Here is a 20,407-nt window from a genome sequence, read left to right as displayed (position 1 = left end):
AACGACATGGTATGTTACTATGTTTGGTTTGGAAGACTAAAATTGAGGATGAATCATATACTTCTTTCTTTTTACGTAGGCCTTTTCCAACAATGAAAATACAACTTTTAAAATATTTATGCGTTTTACTTGATAATTTCATGTTTGAAGATGCTAGAACTAAACTAAAAATATGAATTTAAGGATCTAACCAACCCAAATTAAAATAAGATGATTCAAAAATATTAAAGTTTACGGAGACAATGAATTTTTCCTCTCTTGCTCCGTTAATCTCTTTATGATATATATCGATATAACTTTTATTACCATACTTCATGAGAAATACTTGCCTATAATTACCCATGCATGGATACACCAAGCTAATGGTTAATTGTCATATGGACAAATTGTTATAATTTTATATTAGTTTTTTTAAGAGAATCGTAAATAATACCCTATTTATACAAATAATTTGTCAGGTTTGTTTGGTTTATAAGTTAGCTCCTATACCAAGTACAAACAAGTCATTTTATCATATAATTAAGATATTCGGTATAGTTGCAAAACTTCTCGATATAATTACATTATTACATACACCTAGTGTATGACACTACCTATATATATCAAGTCAATCAGCTAATTAAATAGTAATAAATAAGACAAAAAAATATTAGTGTCTGTTCACTAAAAAAAGATAAAATGTGTATGAGATTACATAATTAGTAATCTTAACAACATTGACCATGTATATATAGCAAGCGTAAGTATGCAAACCTTAACATGTTTCTTGACCAAGTAATAAGTTTCCAAACATAGAGTCAAAAAAACTGGCTCTATGCCCTATTCTCTCTTTGCTTTCTAACCATATTACACTATCTAACTATTTCTTGTCTTAATTAACAAAGTTTCACATGTTCTTTCACTAACTACCAAACTCACATTTACTGGATTTCAAAATCTCAAAGTTTCCCTAAATTGTAATTTAACCCATTTCTGTCAAAAAAAACTTACCCTATCACCATGCAATCCCTACCCTCTCTTTAGCCTTTATTACTGCTTTCCCTTCCCATCATAACAATTCTCCCCACATCTCCCCATGGAGGAGCGGTTCACCACTATTACTTCCGACTCTACCGATGATTCTACTCTGCGGCCAAGAGCTTCACCAGCAAACTACGAGCCTATTTTCCGTCCAAGACCTTTTCCTTCCCGTAAAAGATCAATTCAAGAAAGGTCAAAACCACTAGCCATTGAATCAGAAACATATGTTGTCCAAATTCCTAAAGATCAAATATTTAGCGTCCCGCCACCTGAGCATGCCATCATCGCCGAACGTCATCGGAATCCGGAAAAGGAGGACAACACTGGCCGCCGAAGTTGCTTAATTTGCGTTCTTATAACGTTAACAGTTCTTGCCGTGCTAATGTGCTTGATCTTAGGCATTCTTCGGATTCTTTATAATCCTAAAGCTCCCCGTTTCTCTATTGTGCAAGTTCATGTCGAGAATATATCTTCTAAACAGTTAAGATACGAAATGAAATTGAAGGTGAAAAATAAAAATAAGAAAATGAAAAACATATATAGAAGCGATGGAGATGCAATATTATTATACAAAAGTTACAAGATTGGTACAGGAAAACCTCCTCAATTTGTTCAAGCGGCAGGTAGTTTAACAAATATTGGATTTGGGATCAGTGGCAAGAAAAATGGATCACTGGCTAAAGAAATCGAAAAGAGTATTGGAGACAGAAAGGGAAAACGACATGTCGCTTTGGTGCTAAAAATGAATGTACCAGTTAAGATGAAGTCTTCGAAGAAGGTAATTAATGTTGTTTGTAATTTTAAGGTGAGTTCTTTGGGAGCTTCAGGACGTAATGTTCTTTCTCAACGTTGTCAAACTAAGTTCAAATAATTTGCAGGTTTTTGTCTTGCATTTTGATTTTTATTATTTGCATTCTTTTATATATGAAATCGTCTTATTAAGTAGTTGATATTGTAAGATAGGCATGGTTAGATATATATATATATATATATATTTTTTCCTTGTTAAAATATTTATTCATTCCATTCAAAAATCAGTATTTTTTTCCTTAATCAGGAACTAAATAATAAAATATTAAGGATTTTTAATGGCAAAAATAATCGTTTTGAATGGAAGAATTAAATAATTTAACAGGTTCAAATTTTAAAGATAATCAATAGTTTTTTCAAATAATAGAAATATAATAGTAATTTTGACCAAAATTATGGATTTTAATTTTCTTTATGTTTCATATATGAATAATTTTTTTTCTCAAATATGTTTGCTTAGTTGCCACCCATATTAGAGTACTCCTCTCATTCAAAAAGAAGATAAAATAAAATAGAAAATAAACACTTTGGAGCCCAAGATTTTGGTTTGGACAAATCTAAAATAAATCTGATACTGAAGCCCAGAACGAGTCTGCTACTCGGCATGTATTGGATATTTCATTTCTCTCGAATGGAGGAGAGAGGCCCAAATATGGTATTCTATTTATAGCAAAGTGTTATGTGTAAATAATATTAGCCAAATTTTTTTTTCTTCATATTGAGTCTGATTATCTTTCAATCAAACTTCCTTATTTTTTTTTTAATCAGCAAATATAATTTTATTTTATCAATTAAACATGTCCAGAAAAAATTTAGCAAAATCAAGGAACTGTACCCGAGGCAATACACATCCTAAATACACCAAATCCTACCTGAAAATGCTAAGTGAAAAAACCTGGAGAATCTCAAAAATAAAATACAAATTTCTCTTGAGATAAGAAAAAATGAAATTAAAATCAAAATTGGATCAAATCAAAGTACCCATGAAAATCAAAAACTATGACACAATCCTCATATATCGAAACTGAAGAACGTTTGCTCTGTCCTCTGATCAAAGCCACCTAACCAAAACAAAATTATAACCATGCCAAAAAAAGTTCTACAGAAATTACTCCTTTTTTAGCTAGATTATTTGCACAACTATTTCTTTCTTTATTAAAATGTTTGAATTGTAATGAAGACAAAGAACCAAGAAGACAGTCAAGAGTAATGAAATTGTACCACTATCTCCAAGGGCAATGTTCATGTTGAGAAACCAAGCTCAAGACAACTCTAGAATCCATCTCAAATATAATTGGAATTTTAGCAAACTCTGAACAAGCATAAATCTCAACAGTTTTTAATAAAGTGAATAACTCAGCCACATTTAACTCTTCTGAACCAATGGATTCATAAAAAACACATAAAACAAACTCTTCCGAATTCCTCAATATTGTTAGGATACCGGCAATAAAATTACGAGAATAATAACACAGCGGAAAAATTAAAATGGGACACACAAAGATTTACGTGGTTCACCCTCAACTGTTTAGGGCTACGTCCACGGGACCAACTCCGAATATTTCTTCCACTATTAAAAATAGTAGGCTTACAACGAGAGTAATACAAAATAGTGGCACTCACAGTGTTTCCCAAAAACACCCTAATAATCTTCACTATTTTCTAAACCCTTAGTTTTAAGAACCCTTCTTAAAACTTAACTCTCTAATTCTCTCTCGCTATTGTTGTTGGTGTGTATTGTGTGTTCTGCCTCTACCTCTATTTATAGGCAGGTTAACGCGTTTAATGAGCCGTGTACAACTTATTCAAGTCACCGCCCATGTACACCAATTCAAAGCCATCACTGTTGAACTGGCTGCTCCTATTTCTTTCTTACTTTCACACATAACACGTTTTTTTTTTTTTTTTTTCTTTTCATTTGTGTGTGGGTTCCACTTGAGTGGGCACCACCACAACAAATCTCCCCCTGCACACTCAAGTGGAGACGTTAGCTATCATCTCCCCTGCAACTATAATCTATTAGATCTGCCATCATCTTGTACCGCCGCTACAACTTTGCGGGACACGCCGCCCGACCTCCTTTTGTCGGGAAGACTTTCGACACAAGGCACCACCTGCAGATCTTTTTCAGGTCTTGGTTCTGTTGTTACACAACAACTCTTTGCACGCTTCAGTAATCTTGACTGCCACGACACGGCTCCCCTTGCAAATGTGATTAAATATCCTGAAAATCCATTTCACTGCAGTCCAATATTTCTTTTCAGTGATAATCTATTAGATCTGCCAACCATCTTGTACCGCCAACTGGTATCAGAGCTGATGCCTAACAAATATACCTTCAATTCCCGCTGGTCCTTGCGAATTCCTCATAATGAGTTAAACTCATCTTGATATTATATTACGACAATAGTGTAGTGTAACCAAATGTTAAACGTGTGTCGTCTATATATATATATACACTGGTCTTTTTATGACGTACATTGCACGTTGACTGTATTCATTATTCATATTAGTTTAATTTTTTATTTATTATCTATACTCATTTTTCTTTTTTAATATTAAATATTAATTATAATTTTTATCTTATATTATTTAGATTTTTATAATGTTAAAATAAAATTTCATATAAGATTAATGTGAATATAATGATTAATTAATAAAACAATAGTATATATATACACGCATTTCAGCTTAATTTATATCATCATTTATCTAAAATTAATTATAAGTACAATATCACCTAATAAATATGTTTCAATATATAGACACATAAATATAAGAATAAAATATTAAATATATTTTTAAAATTAAAATTTTTAATTGTTCGTCATTCTATACACATATGTTCATTTTATTTAAAAAAATAAATTTATAAAATAAAATATAAAAATTTTCAAATGTATCATTATCATATATATTTATTAAATAATAATCTGTTCATACTACTTTTATTTTAAAAGAAAATATCATGTGTCATTATTAAATATCCAACCATATTATATCTTTGAGAAAATAAAATTATTTTGATATTAAAAAATTTTAAATTATTTTTTCATGGTTTTTCCTTATATATTTGAAATATTTGCATTGTTTTGTTATATAACAATTTAGTTTACTACAAATATTAAAAGAAAAAGTTAAGGACACACTTCGGTATTATAATAAAATAAATAATTATATGTATTATAGAAATTAAAGTTTAAACAAATACTTATTGGATACCATTAAAAATAAATATGATTTTTGATTGATTTAGTAATTAATTCATTGTGAAATTGAGGAATAATCGAATGTAAACTTTTTAAATCAATTAATAAAATTTATTAAAAAAAGTCAATTGATTAATAATTTAATATCATAATTTATCAATTATTAAAAACTCATGTTATTTAATAAATTCAAGTTAGTATCAATTATCCAAAAGGATATTTTAGGTTTTCTAAAATTTCACTAAAATTATTATAGGTAATCCCATTATTTCCCATAATTCTTACTTTTATATATAGTTTAGATAAATATATGGCGATCCAGTACACGAAATATTTTACATTATTGAATTTTTCAATCTGCATTAGTAATATTTAAAATTTGAGGGAAATAAAAATTTCATAAAATTCAATTTGACCTTTAGTTATGGATATTAAATATATAGAGAGATAATAATGAACTTTAAAACAGTATTAGTCCTCAATATTAAAAAAAAGGTTTAGAAATACTCATGAGTAAACAAATGAATAAATGAAAATGAAAATGGAATAACATGCAAGATATGAAAATGGGAATGAGGATAAATACAAAATAAATTGCATTTGTATGCAAATGATAAAATTTTGAATCGCAACATAGTAATGAAAATATATATTTTTTAAAAATCCAACACCAACAACGATATTTATCTCTCATTTGTATCGAAATAAAGGATCATTTGATGTCTATTTGGTACGATTGTTTCCTTACCATGGGCTGTTAAATAATGAATCAAGTACTTTATTTTAGCCATCTTTAAACAAAAATCCTACCTTCAGTACTGCTGAAGAGGGTATTATATGCAGCCTTGCCTCTACTTTTTGTACAGAGATTATTTCCATAAGATAAACAATAAATGGAGTACTTTATTTTAGAAGCCTTCGAACAAAAATTTATCCTGGCTCGTCACAGCGCAAGAGAGTTGTTGTATGTAGCATTGCTCCTACTTTTTTACACACAGATTGTTTAAGATATATATAAAAATTACATTTCACATCCTCAGATTCTAACTTGTAATTATGTCGTGCCTATTTACCAAACATACGTATGTAACTTAAAGGTGAACACAGCACTATAGATCGTAAATGCAAGCTTTGGTCATTTTCCTGGAAAAGATGTAAAGATGAAAGTGGATAGCAAGGTAGAATAATTGTTATACAATATATTTTTTTAAATTTGTTTAAAAAAGAAAGTGGGTTTTAAAAAAAAAAAAAGGAGATACTTTGAAAAAAAAACAAGTGTTGGATTAAAGGTAGGAAAATTCAAAAGAGACAGCATTAGCCCATTATAGAACAATAGAGAGTGGAAACTTTAGAACAGGCCTCTTCTGCTTCTTTTTCCCCTCAATGTTTGCTTTACAACTAGGTCATTATTGAAGCTTTTGGAAACAAACAACCATACCTACTTTTTTCCTACATGCACTTCCCCTCATGCTTAGTTTGCAACCCAATTTGTCTGTCCTTCTTGTTTTAATTATATAATACTTATGTTGGATAATGCTTTTCTTGTGTTTCTTTTATTCAGATTGAAACTTATTTTCTTGAAAAAAAAAAAAAAAAAAATTCATTGGAAGAACATTCCAATCGAATTCAAAAACCCGGGTTAAGGATATAGAAACTTTGTATATTTAGTCAGGTTTTTTAGTTAGCATATATGTATACTGTTTACGCTTGGATATTAATTTTAGATTTTAAATTTCTAATTTTATAAACAAATTAAGGAATAATATCATTAGGATGATTATTCAGTAAATGAAAAGTTCGAAGACATAAAAAAATATAGTATAAAAATTGACTTTACTAAAAATATGTAAAATCTGAATATCACAGCGCTCTGAATCGTTAAAAACAGATTAATAATAAAAGAATAATTATCGATATTTTATTATTATTATTATTATTCCTACTAAAAGCGTTGTTAACTTATCCGGCGTTGTTCTATTATTGATTAGATTGTGTTATCAGATATTCATTTCCCTGTATGAGATGCATGCCCTTAATTTATTGTTTGATCATCTAACTTATTATATATAAAGAATGACTTGACTTGACTAATGAGAAGCTGGTAAGCACTTACCAATACCATTCTTTTTCTTTTCTGTTCATATATATATAAAATGAGATGGAGATTGGAGAAGTTGGAGGAAGTGAAATCAAAATGCCTTTCTGACAAATACATCTTGACTTTAGAATTTGTTGGACAAATTAGAGAAAAGACAATTAAGAACGACGAGGAATTTTATTTTTTATTTTTTGTATTTGTATAAAAATATAACGGGAAAGATTAATTAAAAAAATATCACATACATCAATTTGTAGGATGAGAATGGGACAAATCCCATTGCTATCTAATTATTAATTTTTTTAACAAAGTTTTTATTTCTTGTCATATGATTGGAATCGTGTTTAATTAAACAATTAATGAGGAAAATAGTATTTAACTTAATATAAAATTAATTTAATTTTATATATGATGAACATTGATGTTGATTAATTTATAAGATCATGTGTGTGTAAATTTATAAACTTTAATATAATATCAAATATTCATCTCATGTGTACGTAGCTCCATATATAGAGCTGATTTGGTGTAGCAAATTGTGTAGAAGAAAAATAAAAAAAAAAAATCAATAAATAGAATTGAATTTTATTTTTTCAAAGAAAAAAAAAGAAGAGAGCATATCTTCATATTATAGTAACATGAATTATTTTGAGATTGAGATATAAATTTAAGAATAAAGAGGTGGAGTCCCACAGTTGGAATTTTGGGTGGGTTTGAGTGAAGAAATAGATTGAGTCGTTGCTTGACATGTCCTAAGGAATAAATAGGGATTCAGGCATAGAATAAAGAAGTGAAACCAAACTGACCTAAAAACACATTCCTAATTATTTCATCTAATTTCTCATCAATCTCTTTCGAAGAGGTCAGAAACAAAGGGACTGCCCAATGACCCATTTACCTACAGCAACTATTCATTTGTTCCCCATAATAATGGCATCTGGGTCACATGGGGATCCATGTGACCATCTCTGCCCCACTCCACCAGTCACCATTTTGCTACTTATTTAGCTTTATACATTTCAGCTTCAGTCACTCTCATAATATAATAATTCTTTTTATTCCAAATTTCTGTTTCAATTTATAATAAGTTAATATCATACTTCAATTTCAATTTTCGCACATTATGTTAAATCCATCAAATTGTTCATTAAATTACAGTTGAATAATTTATAAATAAATTTATTTTATTGATGATCTGAGTTGAAAATAAACATTGATTTGATGTTATTCCAACTATATAAACTCGAATTTGAGGTCAGTGGATATTTAATCCAATAGTAAAAGTATTCATTTCCAATTGTGTGAGAAGAAAGAGGACTTGGATTTAATTCCTCTAGTGAGAAAATATACGGATAAATCTTCAACATTACTAGCATTGCAATGTAAATTGAAAAGTGCCTTTCTCTGGCACCTCCATTTTTGTTAACACTAAGATTATATTCCGTTGAACGATATGTTTTATAGTATTTATTAATATAGCATTTGCATTAACTTGTTGAGGTTAATTTAGCATTTTATAAAATGTTAACCTTTACAATTAATATTTAGCTTTTAATATTTTATGAAAAACTACTCAAACAATTATTAGTTATTCAAACAACTAAACGCAACTAAAACAGCTAATAACAACTACCAAAACAGTTAATTTTATCGAACAGACTCTAACTATTAATAATTAAGCTTATAAACAAATTGAGTTAAACAAAGTTGAGTTTAGAGGAGCTGAGTCAAACAAAGTTGAGTTTCATTAAACTCAACCTCGACTTCTTAAAAGTGTATTTAAGATTGAGTTTACATTTAATTCGATTTGCCTTTGAAAAATCAAGTTAATTAGAATTCAATTTGAAAAACTTTTCCTTTAAAAATTTAAGTCGAACTGAAGTTGTTTATTAAACAAACTTAATAACGGATTCGAACTCGATTCATTACACTTGTCGACTAACCTCAAATAAACTTTTCCCCAACCAATAACTTACAAAATACCGATACTTATTTTAAACCCTATTCCTAACCACTAATATATATTTATTTTGAAAAAAAAGAAAAGAAACGAAACCACTATCATCCAGATAACCACCTCTGGTCGAGTGGTGGTGGCTCGACCCTCAAGGCGGGGACCGATTCCATAGATTGACACAGGTGTTAAAAGTCCATTTCTTCTACCTCAGGAGATGACACGCATATGTTAAAGGACCATCCCTAGCCACCTTCATTTCTGACAACTGTGTCTTTCTCGCTCTCCATCTTCACATATGTATGAGAATCATAAGAGTTTATAATGGGTATGGTAATGGAATAGCCCACCACATGATCCTGTTCATTTCCTTATATATATATATATATATTATATTCTGAGGCTTGGGTTGGTGGGAGCAGACTGGTTCAAACGTGGCCATTGGATATATTAATAAGATCTAATTTTCTTTTTCAAAGATGGGTTTTTATTTATTTATTGTAAGAAGTGAAGATTTAGAGTATGTTCCCTTTGTACCAATAATTGAAGGTTTAAAAGGGCTTTAGTTTATTTCAGTTAGAAGAGCAATGATGGGTTTTGAAGTTTGAAGGCATAGGTAGTAGTGGACTCCATCTTTCCACGTCCAAAACCAGAAAAGAAAAAAAAGGAAAAACGAAGAGCTTGTTAAAAGGTAATTGGAGGCATGTTATTGTGTCCCTATTCCTAAAATCCATGTGTTTTCTTCACATCAAACAACAACACCCTTATTAAGTGGATTCCAACTCCTCTTTCCAACCTTTGATAATTGTTTTAGATTCCCTTACCCAGCTTCACTCGTGGGTTTCCCTTTCACTAACCTAACCAATCTAACTTTTTCTCTATTAATAATAACATTATTTCTTTCAAGAAAATAACAACAATCTTCATAATTCAAAAATTAAATGTCCATTTCCTAATAGAATATTTCAGAAATAAAGAATACCGATACATGTCGATCTCATTCTTTTAAAAAACGATCATATATACTTGACAAAATATTAACCCTAAAACTATTCAGATCGGATTCGTCTAAATAAAAGTATCCAAAATAACTTTTTATTATTTTTATGATCTCCAATATTCAATCACTAGAAAAACAAAATTAACATGTGGGGTTTCTCCAAATCTAAATACCCAATGGGATAGGTCATTACTGCTCCTATGTCTCTAAAACATCAAAAAATATGTTTACATAAATAGGCTCTATAATACCATAAACTATAATGTATAGAGTTCTCATGCCCTTGTGGGGTTTGTCCATAAAGATCATCTAATAACAATCTTAATTTGCTTCCTCTCCAATCAAAATGTTGTGCATGTTTTGTTGCATCAAGAACATAGAAAGTAGCATTTTGAAGTTTGAAAAATATATAGTCAATTCGTAACAATTGTGACTCATAAAATATTAAATTAATATTGCTTCACCAAAATATGTATATAATAGAGGAAGAAAACATTATTAAATTGGTAACTTGTAGATGTCCTAGTGTGGTGCCATCTCATTTTTCTATTTGTAAAAGGGTCTCTCTCTAAACTCTAAAGCATGTATTAAAATTGCTCCAAATCTGGTCTGGGAAAAGGGTGTATGCCCCATCCTTGGTATTCAAAAAAAGAAGCATATACAAAATAAGACAAGCAAAGTAAATTAATCTCATAAGCATGTCAGACTCATGAGTATTTCCTAAATGAATCTTGATCACAGATCAATTAATTGTTTAAAAAAAATCAAAGCTTTTGCTTTTTTTTTTTTTTTTTTGAATAATTGAACATATATAGACAGCGTAGTTGGTTACTCTAAGACATGGGTTAACGTAATAATCAACTTGTTTTAATCAAATAAGAGTTTCATATATAATTGAACACAAGAATACAATAATTAGGCAGTTTTTTGAAAATTGAGAAAAAGAAATGACAGTTAGTTTTCCAATTAGAATCTAGAAATGCCTCTGTTGCATTAATAATTGATCTATGATTTCCATGGGGGAAGATTACAGAAACCACCTTGATATGACAAATTTAACAGTTACCAAAATACATAGATAGATGCATAAATTTATTATTACAAAGCAATAATATGAATAATCCAAGGTTGGAGGAGAGAGATAGAATAAAACGGAGAATCCAAAGTGGTATCTGTCTTGATTTAGATAAAAAATAGAGATGTAAGTGAAGTTAGAGCATCTCATAAAGAAAAACTTAAATGGAGGATTGTAAGGTACACAACCATCGTTCTTTTTTATATGATCCACCTCATGTGTTCATCCTTTTGACTCAGCATATATATGAGATAAAATTAAAAAGTAAATTAAAAAATTTAAAAGAAAGGATGTTTTGATCCTCAACAATTAATGGGTCCTCCACATTACCCAAATCTCCTTTGATCCAATCATAAATGGTTAGATGATCTTATCTCCATTTTAAGGATTTTTGTCAGAAAGCTCTGATAATGTCTACCAAAACTTCCGTTTTTTTTTTTTTTTTTAAAAGAAAACTTTACTTCTCTCTCTCTCTCTTCTTTTTGTTCTTCTTTCTTGAACTGCATATACATAATTTCTTAAGTTGTTATTATATTGTGTGCATTGTATATAATGAGTGTCTCCATTTGAACTTTTTCATGTCAATAATAAAGGATGTATAGTTATATAGAGTACTGGGTTTGTACTAATTATATGATTAAAGTAGACCTACTATGTAGCCAGCTAATCTATGTTCTTGGAAAGATGAAATCCTTTTCAATTGGGTCCTAATTTTTATTAACTAATTAAAATGTTCAGGAAAAAGATAAGATTCTCCAAAATATAAAGCTTTCCTTCTTAGCACTTGATATTTGCATTTTCCGCCAAGCCCTAGGAATTAAAATGGAATGAAGTATGTTTGTACTTATGGAGTAATTTTGTTGTCTTTTGACATATGTTAAATACAATACTAGTAAAAATATTGTGTTTCAGTGTCTATCTTAAAATATATAAAAAATAAGATTAAAATCTTAATACTGTCTTTTTAAATTTTTAATGTATTATTAAAAGAAAATTAAAAAAAAAAATACACACTTGATAACATATGGATACTAGATATCCATCCACCAAACACAACTTTTTTAAAAGTGTTCCTCCCTTTCTATGCATAAAAACTCTTCATTTTGTTTCTTTTCTTTTCTTTTCTTTTCTTTCCTTTTTTTTTTTTTTATTTTTTATAATCCCTCTAGAATACTGTGGCTACTAAATTTGGTAACTTTAGGAATCAAGCGCCGTTAGAATAGAAAGTGTTAACCTAAGGGTCAAAGGCCTTATCCTTATTGAAAAGTACTTGATTAGATCGGATTCATAACCCTATTTATGGACTAAATAAATGAAATTAAAGATTCTTTAAAAAATATTCAGAATTTATCTTTTTTTTATTCTAAGTGTATAATTAGAAATACCGTCGTTTCTATAAGAATATTTAATTTCATTAGTTTGATTCATAAATTGGGTCATAGACTCAGTCTAGATAAATTTTTCTCCTCTTATTAAAGTATCATTTTTGTATCTAACTTGTACAAAATAGGAGAAAATTTTTAACATGTTTGAATGTCAATCCATCCCATGAGTGGTTATAGAGCATATATCAGAGGTTGCATTGACATTAGGAAGTTCCCTTTGAATTAAACATTATAACTTATAAGTTGCTTGCTCTATATAATTATATAGCAAGCATTTCTTTTGGTTAAATACATCATTTTTATGCCATTCTTTTAAGCTTTTTGAAGCGATTGCATGTTTATAACATTGCATACCTTGCAATATTCATCCATGCTTTTATAATATTGTAATTGGGTTCTAAACTTAATACGACCAATTACACCACAAAATTTATGAGAATTCTTAATTTAGAAACAAAAAACTAAAGATGGATATTTATGTTATTTTAGTTATGCAATATTACAAGTTAACTTTACAAAATTTAATACTTTTTTTTTTTAAGTATTAAAAGAAGAAAATCTGAACCTAAATCTATTGGTAAATCATAACTATATTTACCACTACGCTATGCGTGCACTCGTTATCAACTTAACTAACTTTTTTAAATTAAATTTATAGTTATTTAAAATTAAAAGAAAAAAAAATACTGAATCTTAGAGTAAGAAACTCTATGCATTAAGCCAAACCTTGCAAAATTACAAATTATTTACCCCCCTTTGTACTCACTACTCAAGTAGTTACAAAGATGTACAAATGCTTTCAAGCCAAGAAATAGTGACTTGTTTTTCTCTCTTGTTTTTTTTTTTCCCTTCCTTTTTCTAGGGTCTATCTTTCTTGTTCTGTCCAATTTTAAACCTTGAACAAGAAAATTACATATCTCCTAATCCACCCTTAGTCACATTTTTTTTTTTTTTTTTTTTTTTGAAAAGGGGTGGATACATATAAATATACATATATAAAAATATATGATATCTTCTTCTACTCTTTACATCCTTGGTTGCCCTTGTAGTGATATCTTTTTCCACTCTACCAAACGTTGCAAAAAATCCATAACCTGCAAGAGTTTTCCAAATGTACATGTAAGCTACATCACATTATATAGGCTATAAACATTTAGGATACACAAAATTTAATTTAAAATAAATATTGAAATCTTAATTAGTGCACTTTTAAAATAAATATAAAAGGAAAAACTTTTATATTATAATTTATTAATTAATTAGTGCACTTGCCTGAGTTGGTTCTTGTAGAGAATAAGAGGCATTAGTGTCCTTTGGAAATTTAGACACTAAGATACCAAAACCTTGTCCTCTTTCTCTTAATACCTAGTCACCAAATAAAAACAAAACCTCATTAGCCTTAAAAGATCTCAAAATCTTGCAAATTCACCAATTAACAAAAATTAATAAATTTAATTAATAATTTACTTTTTTTTTTCCGTTTAAGCATTGGATACCTTAAATGCATCTTCATCCGTGCGATCATCTCCGATATAAACAGGAAAAACATCGGTGCAATTGGCGAATCCTATTTCGAATTAAAATTAAATTAAAAGAGTTAGAGGTGAATGATTAAATTAAAAAAAATATATATATATATATAAAATCAAGTTAGAAGGACATAATAAAACTTACCAAGGGACTCCAACAAAAATTCAAGAGCCTTCCCTTTGTCCCATTTAATAGTAGGACGGATTTCCAGTACCTGTATTGAGAGAAATTATATTATTAAATTATTTATTTATTCAAAAATAAAAGATTATTCTATCAAATAATTAAATGCCATGTCACACTCACACACCTTCCTTCCTTGAGTAAGTCGAAGCTTTGGGTAGTCTTTCAAAACTGACCTAACCACTTGGGCCAGTTCACTCCATTTCTGTACATATTTTCATGCACAAGTTAGTTAACATAACACTTGAAAAAGTTTATATAATTATTATTATTATTATTATTATTATAAAGAATATTAATCATTGATTCCTTACTTTCTCATCAACACAGCGAAAATGGACAGACACACAGAACTTGTTATTCTCCACCTTGGCTCCTGCAGTTGATTTAGTTTTCTCTACCAATTCCTTATAGACCTGAAATATTCAGTAAATTCATTTTCTTTATTAAAAAAATTTAATTAAACAACACTTTTACTGAATAATACTAAATGCTTCCAAGGTTTCGAACCTCATCGATCATGGGGAGAAATTCGCTTGCAGGTTGAAAGATAAGACCTTCATTACCCTGAAGAAGACAATGGAAAGAGAGAAACAAAATTAAAATGCGAGGAAAAGGAAAAGAAAGTAATTAAAATGGTATTTATTTATTTATTTATCTTGCGGATAGGTTTTAGTACTAGTGTTAAAGCTGACTTACTTTCTTGTATTTGGAGCCTTTTGCTGGTCCCTTAATGTCCATGCCATGGCTTCCAGCGTAGTACAGTTCTGCTAATCGTACAAAGTTGTAGACCTACAATAAACACAAGAATACAAAAGATCAACTTGAAGGGACTAAAAAAAGAAAAAAAATAATCCGTCCAAAGAATTTAATTTTGCATTCAAAGCAGCTTAAGGACTGAAACAAAACAGCTTTTGAATGTACCTTATCTCTGCATCTTCCGCTTACTATTGCAGTAGGAAAACATCTTGCAAGCCTTCTTACTGTTGCTCTCATCTTATTTCAAAAAGACACAATCTTTTAGTAAGCGTTAAATAAGTATTCATGTAATATTTGACAAAAACAGAGAAAAACAGGGGATTGCCTTTATGTATATGTATATATATATATATATATATATATATACCTTCTTGGACATGAAAGCTCGATCTGGATCATCTACTATTGGTGACAGAGTACCATCATAATCTAAAAACATAACTATTTGTTTCCCTTTTGAAGCGTCGATTATTTGCTCAAACATGTCCAAAGCCGATGGGTGGTGGAGCTGCGAACGTCCAAAAACCAAAAAAAAAAACAAAAAAAAAGAAAGAAAGAAAAGAAAAGAAACCCGGTTAATAAAAGCGTTCCTTTTTCTTTGAGATTGTTTTATACTATTTTTTAATAGTATTTTGTTACTTACAATCCATGATCTTTGGTCATCAGTAAGAGAAGGTGGTGTTGATTTGAGATGGGTAGGAGAAGAAGCTCTCATTGACTCGACCCAAGCATTAATTCTTGGTCCTCCATTGATCTCAAGATTCTTTAAAAGTTTCTTTCTTGAAATGGAGATATACCCAGCTGGAGCCGCCGGCGGCTTTTGTGCCGCCGTGGTGAAGATATTGGAGTTAGATACATGAACTGTGATTGCCAAGTTGATAGTGGATTTTGTATCGGATACTACCACATTTTGGTTAGTCATCTTGGCTCTAATTAATTTCCCTACACAAACAATCCAAAGTCACTCGCTTTTTTAAACTTCAAAGAAAACTAATCAAGATAAAAAATCAAACCCATTTGAAAAAAATCAAACCCATTTGAGAAAACCAGAGTGAAGTAAAATAATACTTGTAACGATACCTTAAATATAGATTACAGAAACAGAGGAGTAGATAACAGAGTACTCTGCTTTGAGTATTCTTCTAAACTCTAAATGGGCTTAAAAGAAAGAAATAAAATCAAAAGAAAGACTGTGAGAGAGGAACAGAGATTTGCGGGAGAGGGAGAGAGAATGTGCGTGTGCTTCGTGAGAGAGACAGAGCCGAATGGTGGGTTTTATAGTTGGAACCAGACACTAACGGACGAACGAATCTCTCTCCTGAAAACTCCAAAGAGAGGGGACCCACAAGTGGGGGAGAGATAAAAAGAAGGTATGGGACCCACTAAGCTGTCCCACACCAAGCCCCCGAGGCCCGAAATCCTCACGTGGCCCCTCCACCATTTCTTGCCTAGTAGTAGCAGTAGTAGCCGTCTTCCATAACTTCTCTAGCCAGCTAGTAGATTTTCCACGTGGCAGACATTCTTTGGCCGATCCAAGCTTACGTGGGATTATGCCACGTGTGAATACCGAAACCCGACCCACCCACGGGTTCTATGTCACCGGAGCTGAATTTCCTCAAGTGGATACTAATAGGAGCTTTTATCATTTTACGGATACTTGAGCTTAAGAATTAAGGTCTAATTCCCTAATTAGGAATGTGGTCACAACAAAGGGCAATTTTGAAATGACAAAACACGCCCCTTGTAATGTGAAATGAAACCAACAGCTCATAAAATCCTACCTATTTAAACAATAACGCAATTATGCAAAACCAGCAGCTCCTGTTCCTTTTCCCCTCTCCATTTCCTGCAAATTTAAATCCAACCCTTCCCTTTCTACCCTACCAACTACTCCTAAATCATCCACCTTTCATCACTCTCTTATAAATTATTGATGACATACGATTAGGTCTGACCGGTATTAGGTAAATTTTTTTTAATATGTGTGATCATTTCAAATTTTAAACTCTCAACTTTCAGGTAGAATTCGGCTAGAAATATTACTTTCTTTAATTGATCTAACTGGATGTTATAAAAATTAATACAAATAGTAATTTAAATTTTTTTTTTTCTTTAGTATAACACGTAAGGAAACAGTGCTTATGAGAAACCATTTCCCACCTTTAATGTGAAGAGCAAACTGATTGTTTGCTTCAACTCTCTTATCTCTCAAGCCTCCCCTTCTAGAAAATTGACTCTTGGAGGTTCACAAATCACAGTCTACTCTAATACACACGAATGGTCCATAAAAAAAACCTGCTTGCGCTTCTATATCTTAATTTTGATTTTTTATCAAAATATTTACATTAGTTGCCCTCGCATTAACCTCATCCATGGAATTATGAGATTTAATTAGGTTTAGATCACTCCGGGTTGGAATAAGATTTGTAGAAATGCAGTGAACTAGTAAGAAAGTGCCAATGGAACCTTTTTTTTTTTTTTTTCTATTATCTTAATTCAACCGGTCCACATTTTAAGAAAATAAAATTTTAAATGTTCCATATGAAGATAATTAATTAGTGTTATTACCAGCTAGTTTTTGTACGTAATATCCCAAAACGTTAACTATTTTAGATGTGCTTAACACTTAAAAATTCCATCAAAATGTTATTCTTGAATTAAATCACCTTTAATTGAACATTCAATTAGTGAAAACATTAACAAGATATAAAATGATCCATCGACATATATAGTTAGAGAACCAGAATTATCTTCCTCCCATTTATTCTAATCAAATAGCTACTCAATTATTATGTTATACCTTCTAATTTTGTTTGATGAAAGGTCATTCGTTGTTCATTTATTTTGATATGAATCTTTTAGAAATGTCATTTTTTTAATCTTTTTTCTCATTAAAAATTTGTCAATATTTCAAAATATTTTTGAATGCGTATGACGAATAAAAGTAATGTATGCATTCTTATCAATATAAGTTATGTATTATTAGGATTTCTTCGATAATATTAATTGTTTTAATATTTGTTTATTAAAATGCTAAATAATAATTAATATTTCATGAAAAACTTTTTCAACCTCTAAAAACTAGAGATGGAATCGGGGTGAGTTTTCATGGGTACCTGACCCACAAAATTCTGTTTATAGCAAGTTTGGATATTAACTAAATGGGTTTAAGATGGATAAGGATACGAAATTGACTATCCAACGTGGATTTGGTTGAGTGTGGATTTAAGCTGCGGCTCGATGGACATCAACTTTAAGGTGAGGTATGCTATATAAACAAAGTGGATTTTCATGGTATCTCATCCATTCCAATGCATTTCGAGTGGATTCAGGTGTTAGTTAAATGGGTATGGAATGGGTACAAGTATTAAAATTTTAAATAGGTATTTATATAGGTATTACAAAAAAGATTTTAAACGGATTTGAGATGAGTGTAGATATCACAATTTATAAGTGGGTTTGGATATGGATAGTGAAAATTTTATGGCTATTCACTCAACTTCCATCCCTACTAAAAAGTATTATAAATATTATGTTAACAGCAAAATTAATAATAGAAATTAAATTTTAATTTGATCCAAACACTAAAATTTAATTTAAATTAATTTAAAAGTTATTGTGGAAGAAGGGATTAAAATCTTTAATGGATAACCGGTTTGGAAATATATATATTAAAAGGAAGAAGGAAAAGGATTGTTGACCTTGACAAATCATAAATTTTTCAAAGAAGAAAAACAATTGTTGCTGGATATTATGTAACTATGTTCACTGTGTTGCCATTGCCCCTATAGATTAAGGGCCGTCTAAAACCCTAGCTCTACTATTATGAAATTGATATTTTAATCAATAATGAATTGAAGAAGAACATCAAAGCATATGCTTGTTCCCCCATCACCAAGCAATCAGCCAATAACCTTTTTTTTATTTATTTATTTTCTACTTTTCCCATTATATTTCTTTTAGGTAAACAACTATCCTATTATTCTCGTATTTATATGTTGTTAGTCAATTTTTGGGAGACAAAACAAGTATTGAACAACTGTCACACGTGTTCACTGACCCATAATTTGCTGTCCGAACTCAATAGACTGTGCAAGTACAAATAACCGACTCTCTGATGCTGCCACCTGGCCCCTATCATAGAGGGAGGATCATGAATGGACTCAGTTTACTATTATAAAAACAGTGATTAATTGTCTTTTCTAGTACTATTATCTATTTTACAAGCCATAGAGTTCTATAAATAGAAGGAAGCCCCAAAGGAAATTTGTACCATTGTTGTTGCAATTTTTTGTTTGATTAAATTACTATTTACTCGATTAGATTTTATCTAATTAATTATTTTAACTTCTTTATTTTATTAAATATTAAAAGATTATTAATTGACCCATTAAACTATTTAGTATTTTCGTCAGAAAAGTCCTTCACATATGTCTTGTAATTGAAGTGACAAAAATTTTAAAATTAATGAAGAAATAACCATTTTTTTTTTTTTTTGGTTTTCAGCTAAATTTTTAGTTATAATTAATAACCATAAATTTTTTTTAAGTATGTTTTCTATATTAGAATAACAACATTGCTTTAACATTTTTTTTTAAAAAATATTTATTTTGATTAGTTTGATATATGATAATACTTTTTATTTAAATATTACTTATTATTATTAAATTATATCAAAAAATTGAGTTTTTACTTGACCCAAAAAAAATTAATTTAAGTAAAAAAAAAAAAAGAAAAATCTTATTATTCAAAAAGTTTGTAAACTAAATTTTTTTTTACAGAAAATTTAGTGAAAAACTAAAAGAAAAAACTAATGGACAATTTTGTAATTATTTAAAATGTTGTAAAGTTATTTTCCTCTTTTTTTTTTCGAAGGGAAAAAAAGTTATTTTTCTCTTTAATTAATAGGAATATGTTAATGAAAGGCATTTCTTTCTTTTTGTTAATATCTAATTGCTAGAATATTATCTTTTAATAAAATGACTAGATAATTTAACTGGTCAATAATATAAAACTAAACACCCTTAAATAGCTAATTAAGCAAGTAAATAATTATCCTTATTGTTCTTTTAATGTGTTCATTAAATGATTAAAAATTTATGAAAATACTTCATAAACATTCATAAACAATTGGAATAACTTTTATTACAAAAACTGAAAATATATATTTATTTTCAAAATGAAAAATGTTGTAGTAAAAAGATTTTAACTATTTTTGCATGTTATTTCATTTGGAGGAGAAATTATAATAAGATCATGAATTTATTCTTTAAATACATGCATGGGAAGTTCTAGAGGGAAAAAAAAAAATCAATGAAGGTAATATTCTATGCAGTCAAATTTCACATTTTCTTCCTAAGAGTCTTTTTTTATATATAAAAAGA

The 20,407-nt window shown here is 29.4% G+C and overlaps 2 protein-coding genes across 3 annotated transcripts; one reads left to right on the top strand and one right to left on the bottom strand.

Annotated features, from left to right (window-relative positions):
• The first annotated feature begins 1,075 nt into the window (after nucleotides 1-1,075).
• LOC105628081 (NDR1/HIN1-like protein 13) lies at nucleotides 1,076-1,891 on the top strand. The gene has a single exon (XM_012209421.4). It carries the CDS (start codon nucleotides 1,076-1,078, stop codon nucleotides 1,889-1,891), a length of 816 nt encoding a protein of 271 aa, XP_012064811.1.
• An 11,353-nt stretch (nucleotides 1,892-13,244) lies between these two features.
• On the bottom strand, nucleotides 13,245-16,266 carry LOC105650735 (putative trehalose-phosphate phosphatase J). Of its 2 annotated transcripts, none has more exons than XM_037641470.2 (12): nucleotides 16,104-16,266; nucleotides 15,667-15,965; nucleotides 15,349-15,531; nucleotides 15,189-15,260; nucleotides 14,964-15,056; nucleotides 14,775-14,831; nucleotides 14,579-14,680; nucleotides 14,392-14,469; nucleotides 14,226-14,295; nucleotides 14,048-14,118; nucleotides 13,824-13,916; nucleotides 13,245-13,645 (listed from the first exon to the last, which is right to left on the bottom strand). In XM_037641470.2, the coding sequence occupies exons 2-12, from the start codon at nucleotides 15,943-15,945 to the stop codon at nucleotides 13,577-13,579; spliced, it is 1,167 nt and encodes a 388-aa protein (XP_037497398.1). In that variant the 5' UTR covers nucleotides 15,946-15,965; nucleotides 16,104-16,266; the 3' UTR covers nucleotides 13,245-13,576. The 2 variants fall into 2 exon arrangements, with proteins under 2 accessions (XP_037497398.1, XP_089575899.1); XM_089719773.1 differs by having other exon boundaries at nucleotides 15,391-15,531.
• Between the last annotated feature and the right edge of the window lie 4,141 nt (nucleotides 16,267-20,407).

The sequence above is a fragment of the Jatropha curcas genome, chromosome 3 (genome assembly GCF_041381405.1).
Source record: "Jatropha curcas cultivar XTBG-Jc1 chromosome 3, XTBG_Jcur_1.0, whole genome shotgun sequence".
In the NCBI taxonomy this organism is placed as follows: Eukaryota; Viridiplantae; Streptophyta; class Magnoliopsida; order Malpighiales; family Euphorbiaceae; genus Jatropha; species Jatropha curcas.
The sequence above is the reverse complement of the archived record's forward strand: the minus strand, read 5'-3'. Positions and strand labels throughout refer to the sequence as shown.

Excerpts from the sequence above, each read along its gene's own strand:
- LOC105628081 (XM_012209421.4), top strand. The coding sequence starts at position 1,076 with ATGGAGGAGCGGTTCACCACTATTACTTCCGACTCTACCGATGATTCT.
- LOC105650735 (XM_037641470.2), bottom strand. The coding sequence starts at position 15,945 with ATGACTAACCAAAATGTGGTAGTATCCGATACAAAATCCACTATCAAC. Across the intron at positions 15,532-15,666 it reads ATGACCAAAGATCATGGATT|CTCCACCACCCATCGGCTTT; the intron begins GTAAGTAACAAA and ends GGACGTTCGCAG. Across the intron at positions 15,057-15,188 it reads GCGGAAGATGCAGAGATAAG|GTCTACAACTTTGTACGATT; the intron begins GTACATTCAAAA and ends TGTTTATTGTAG.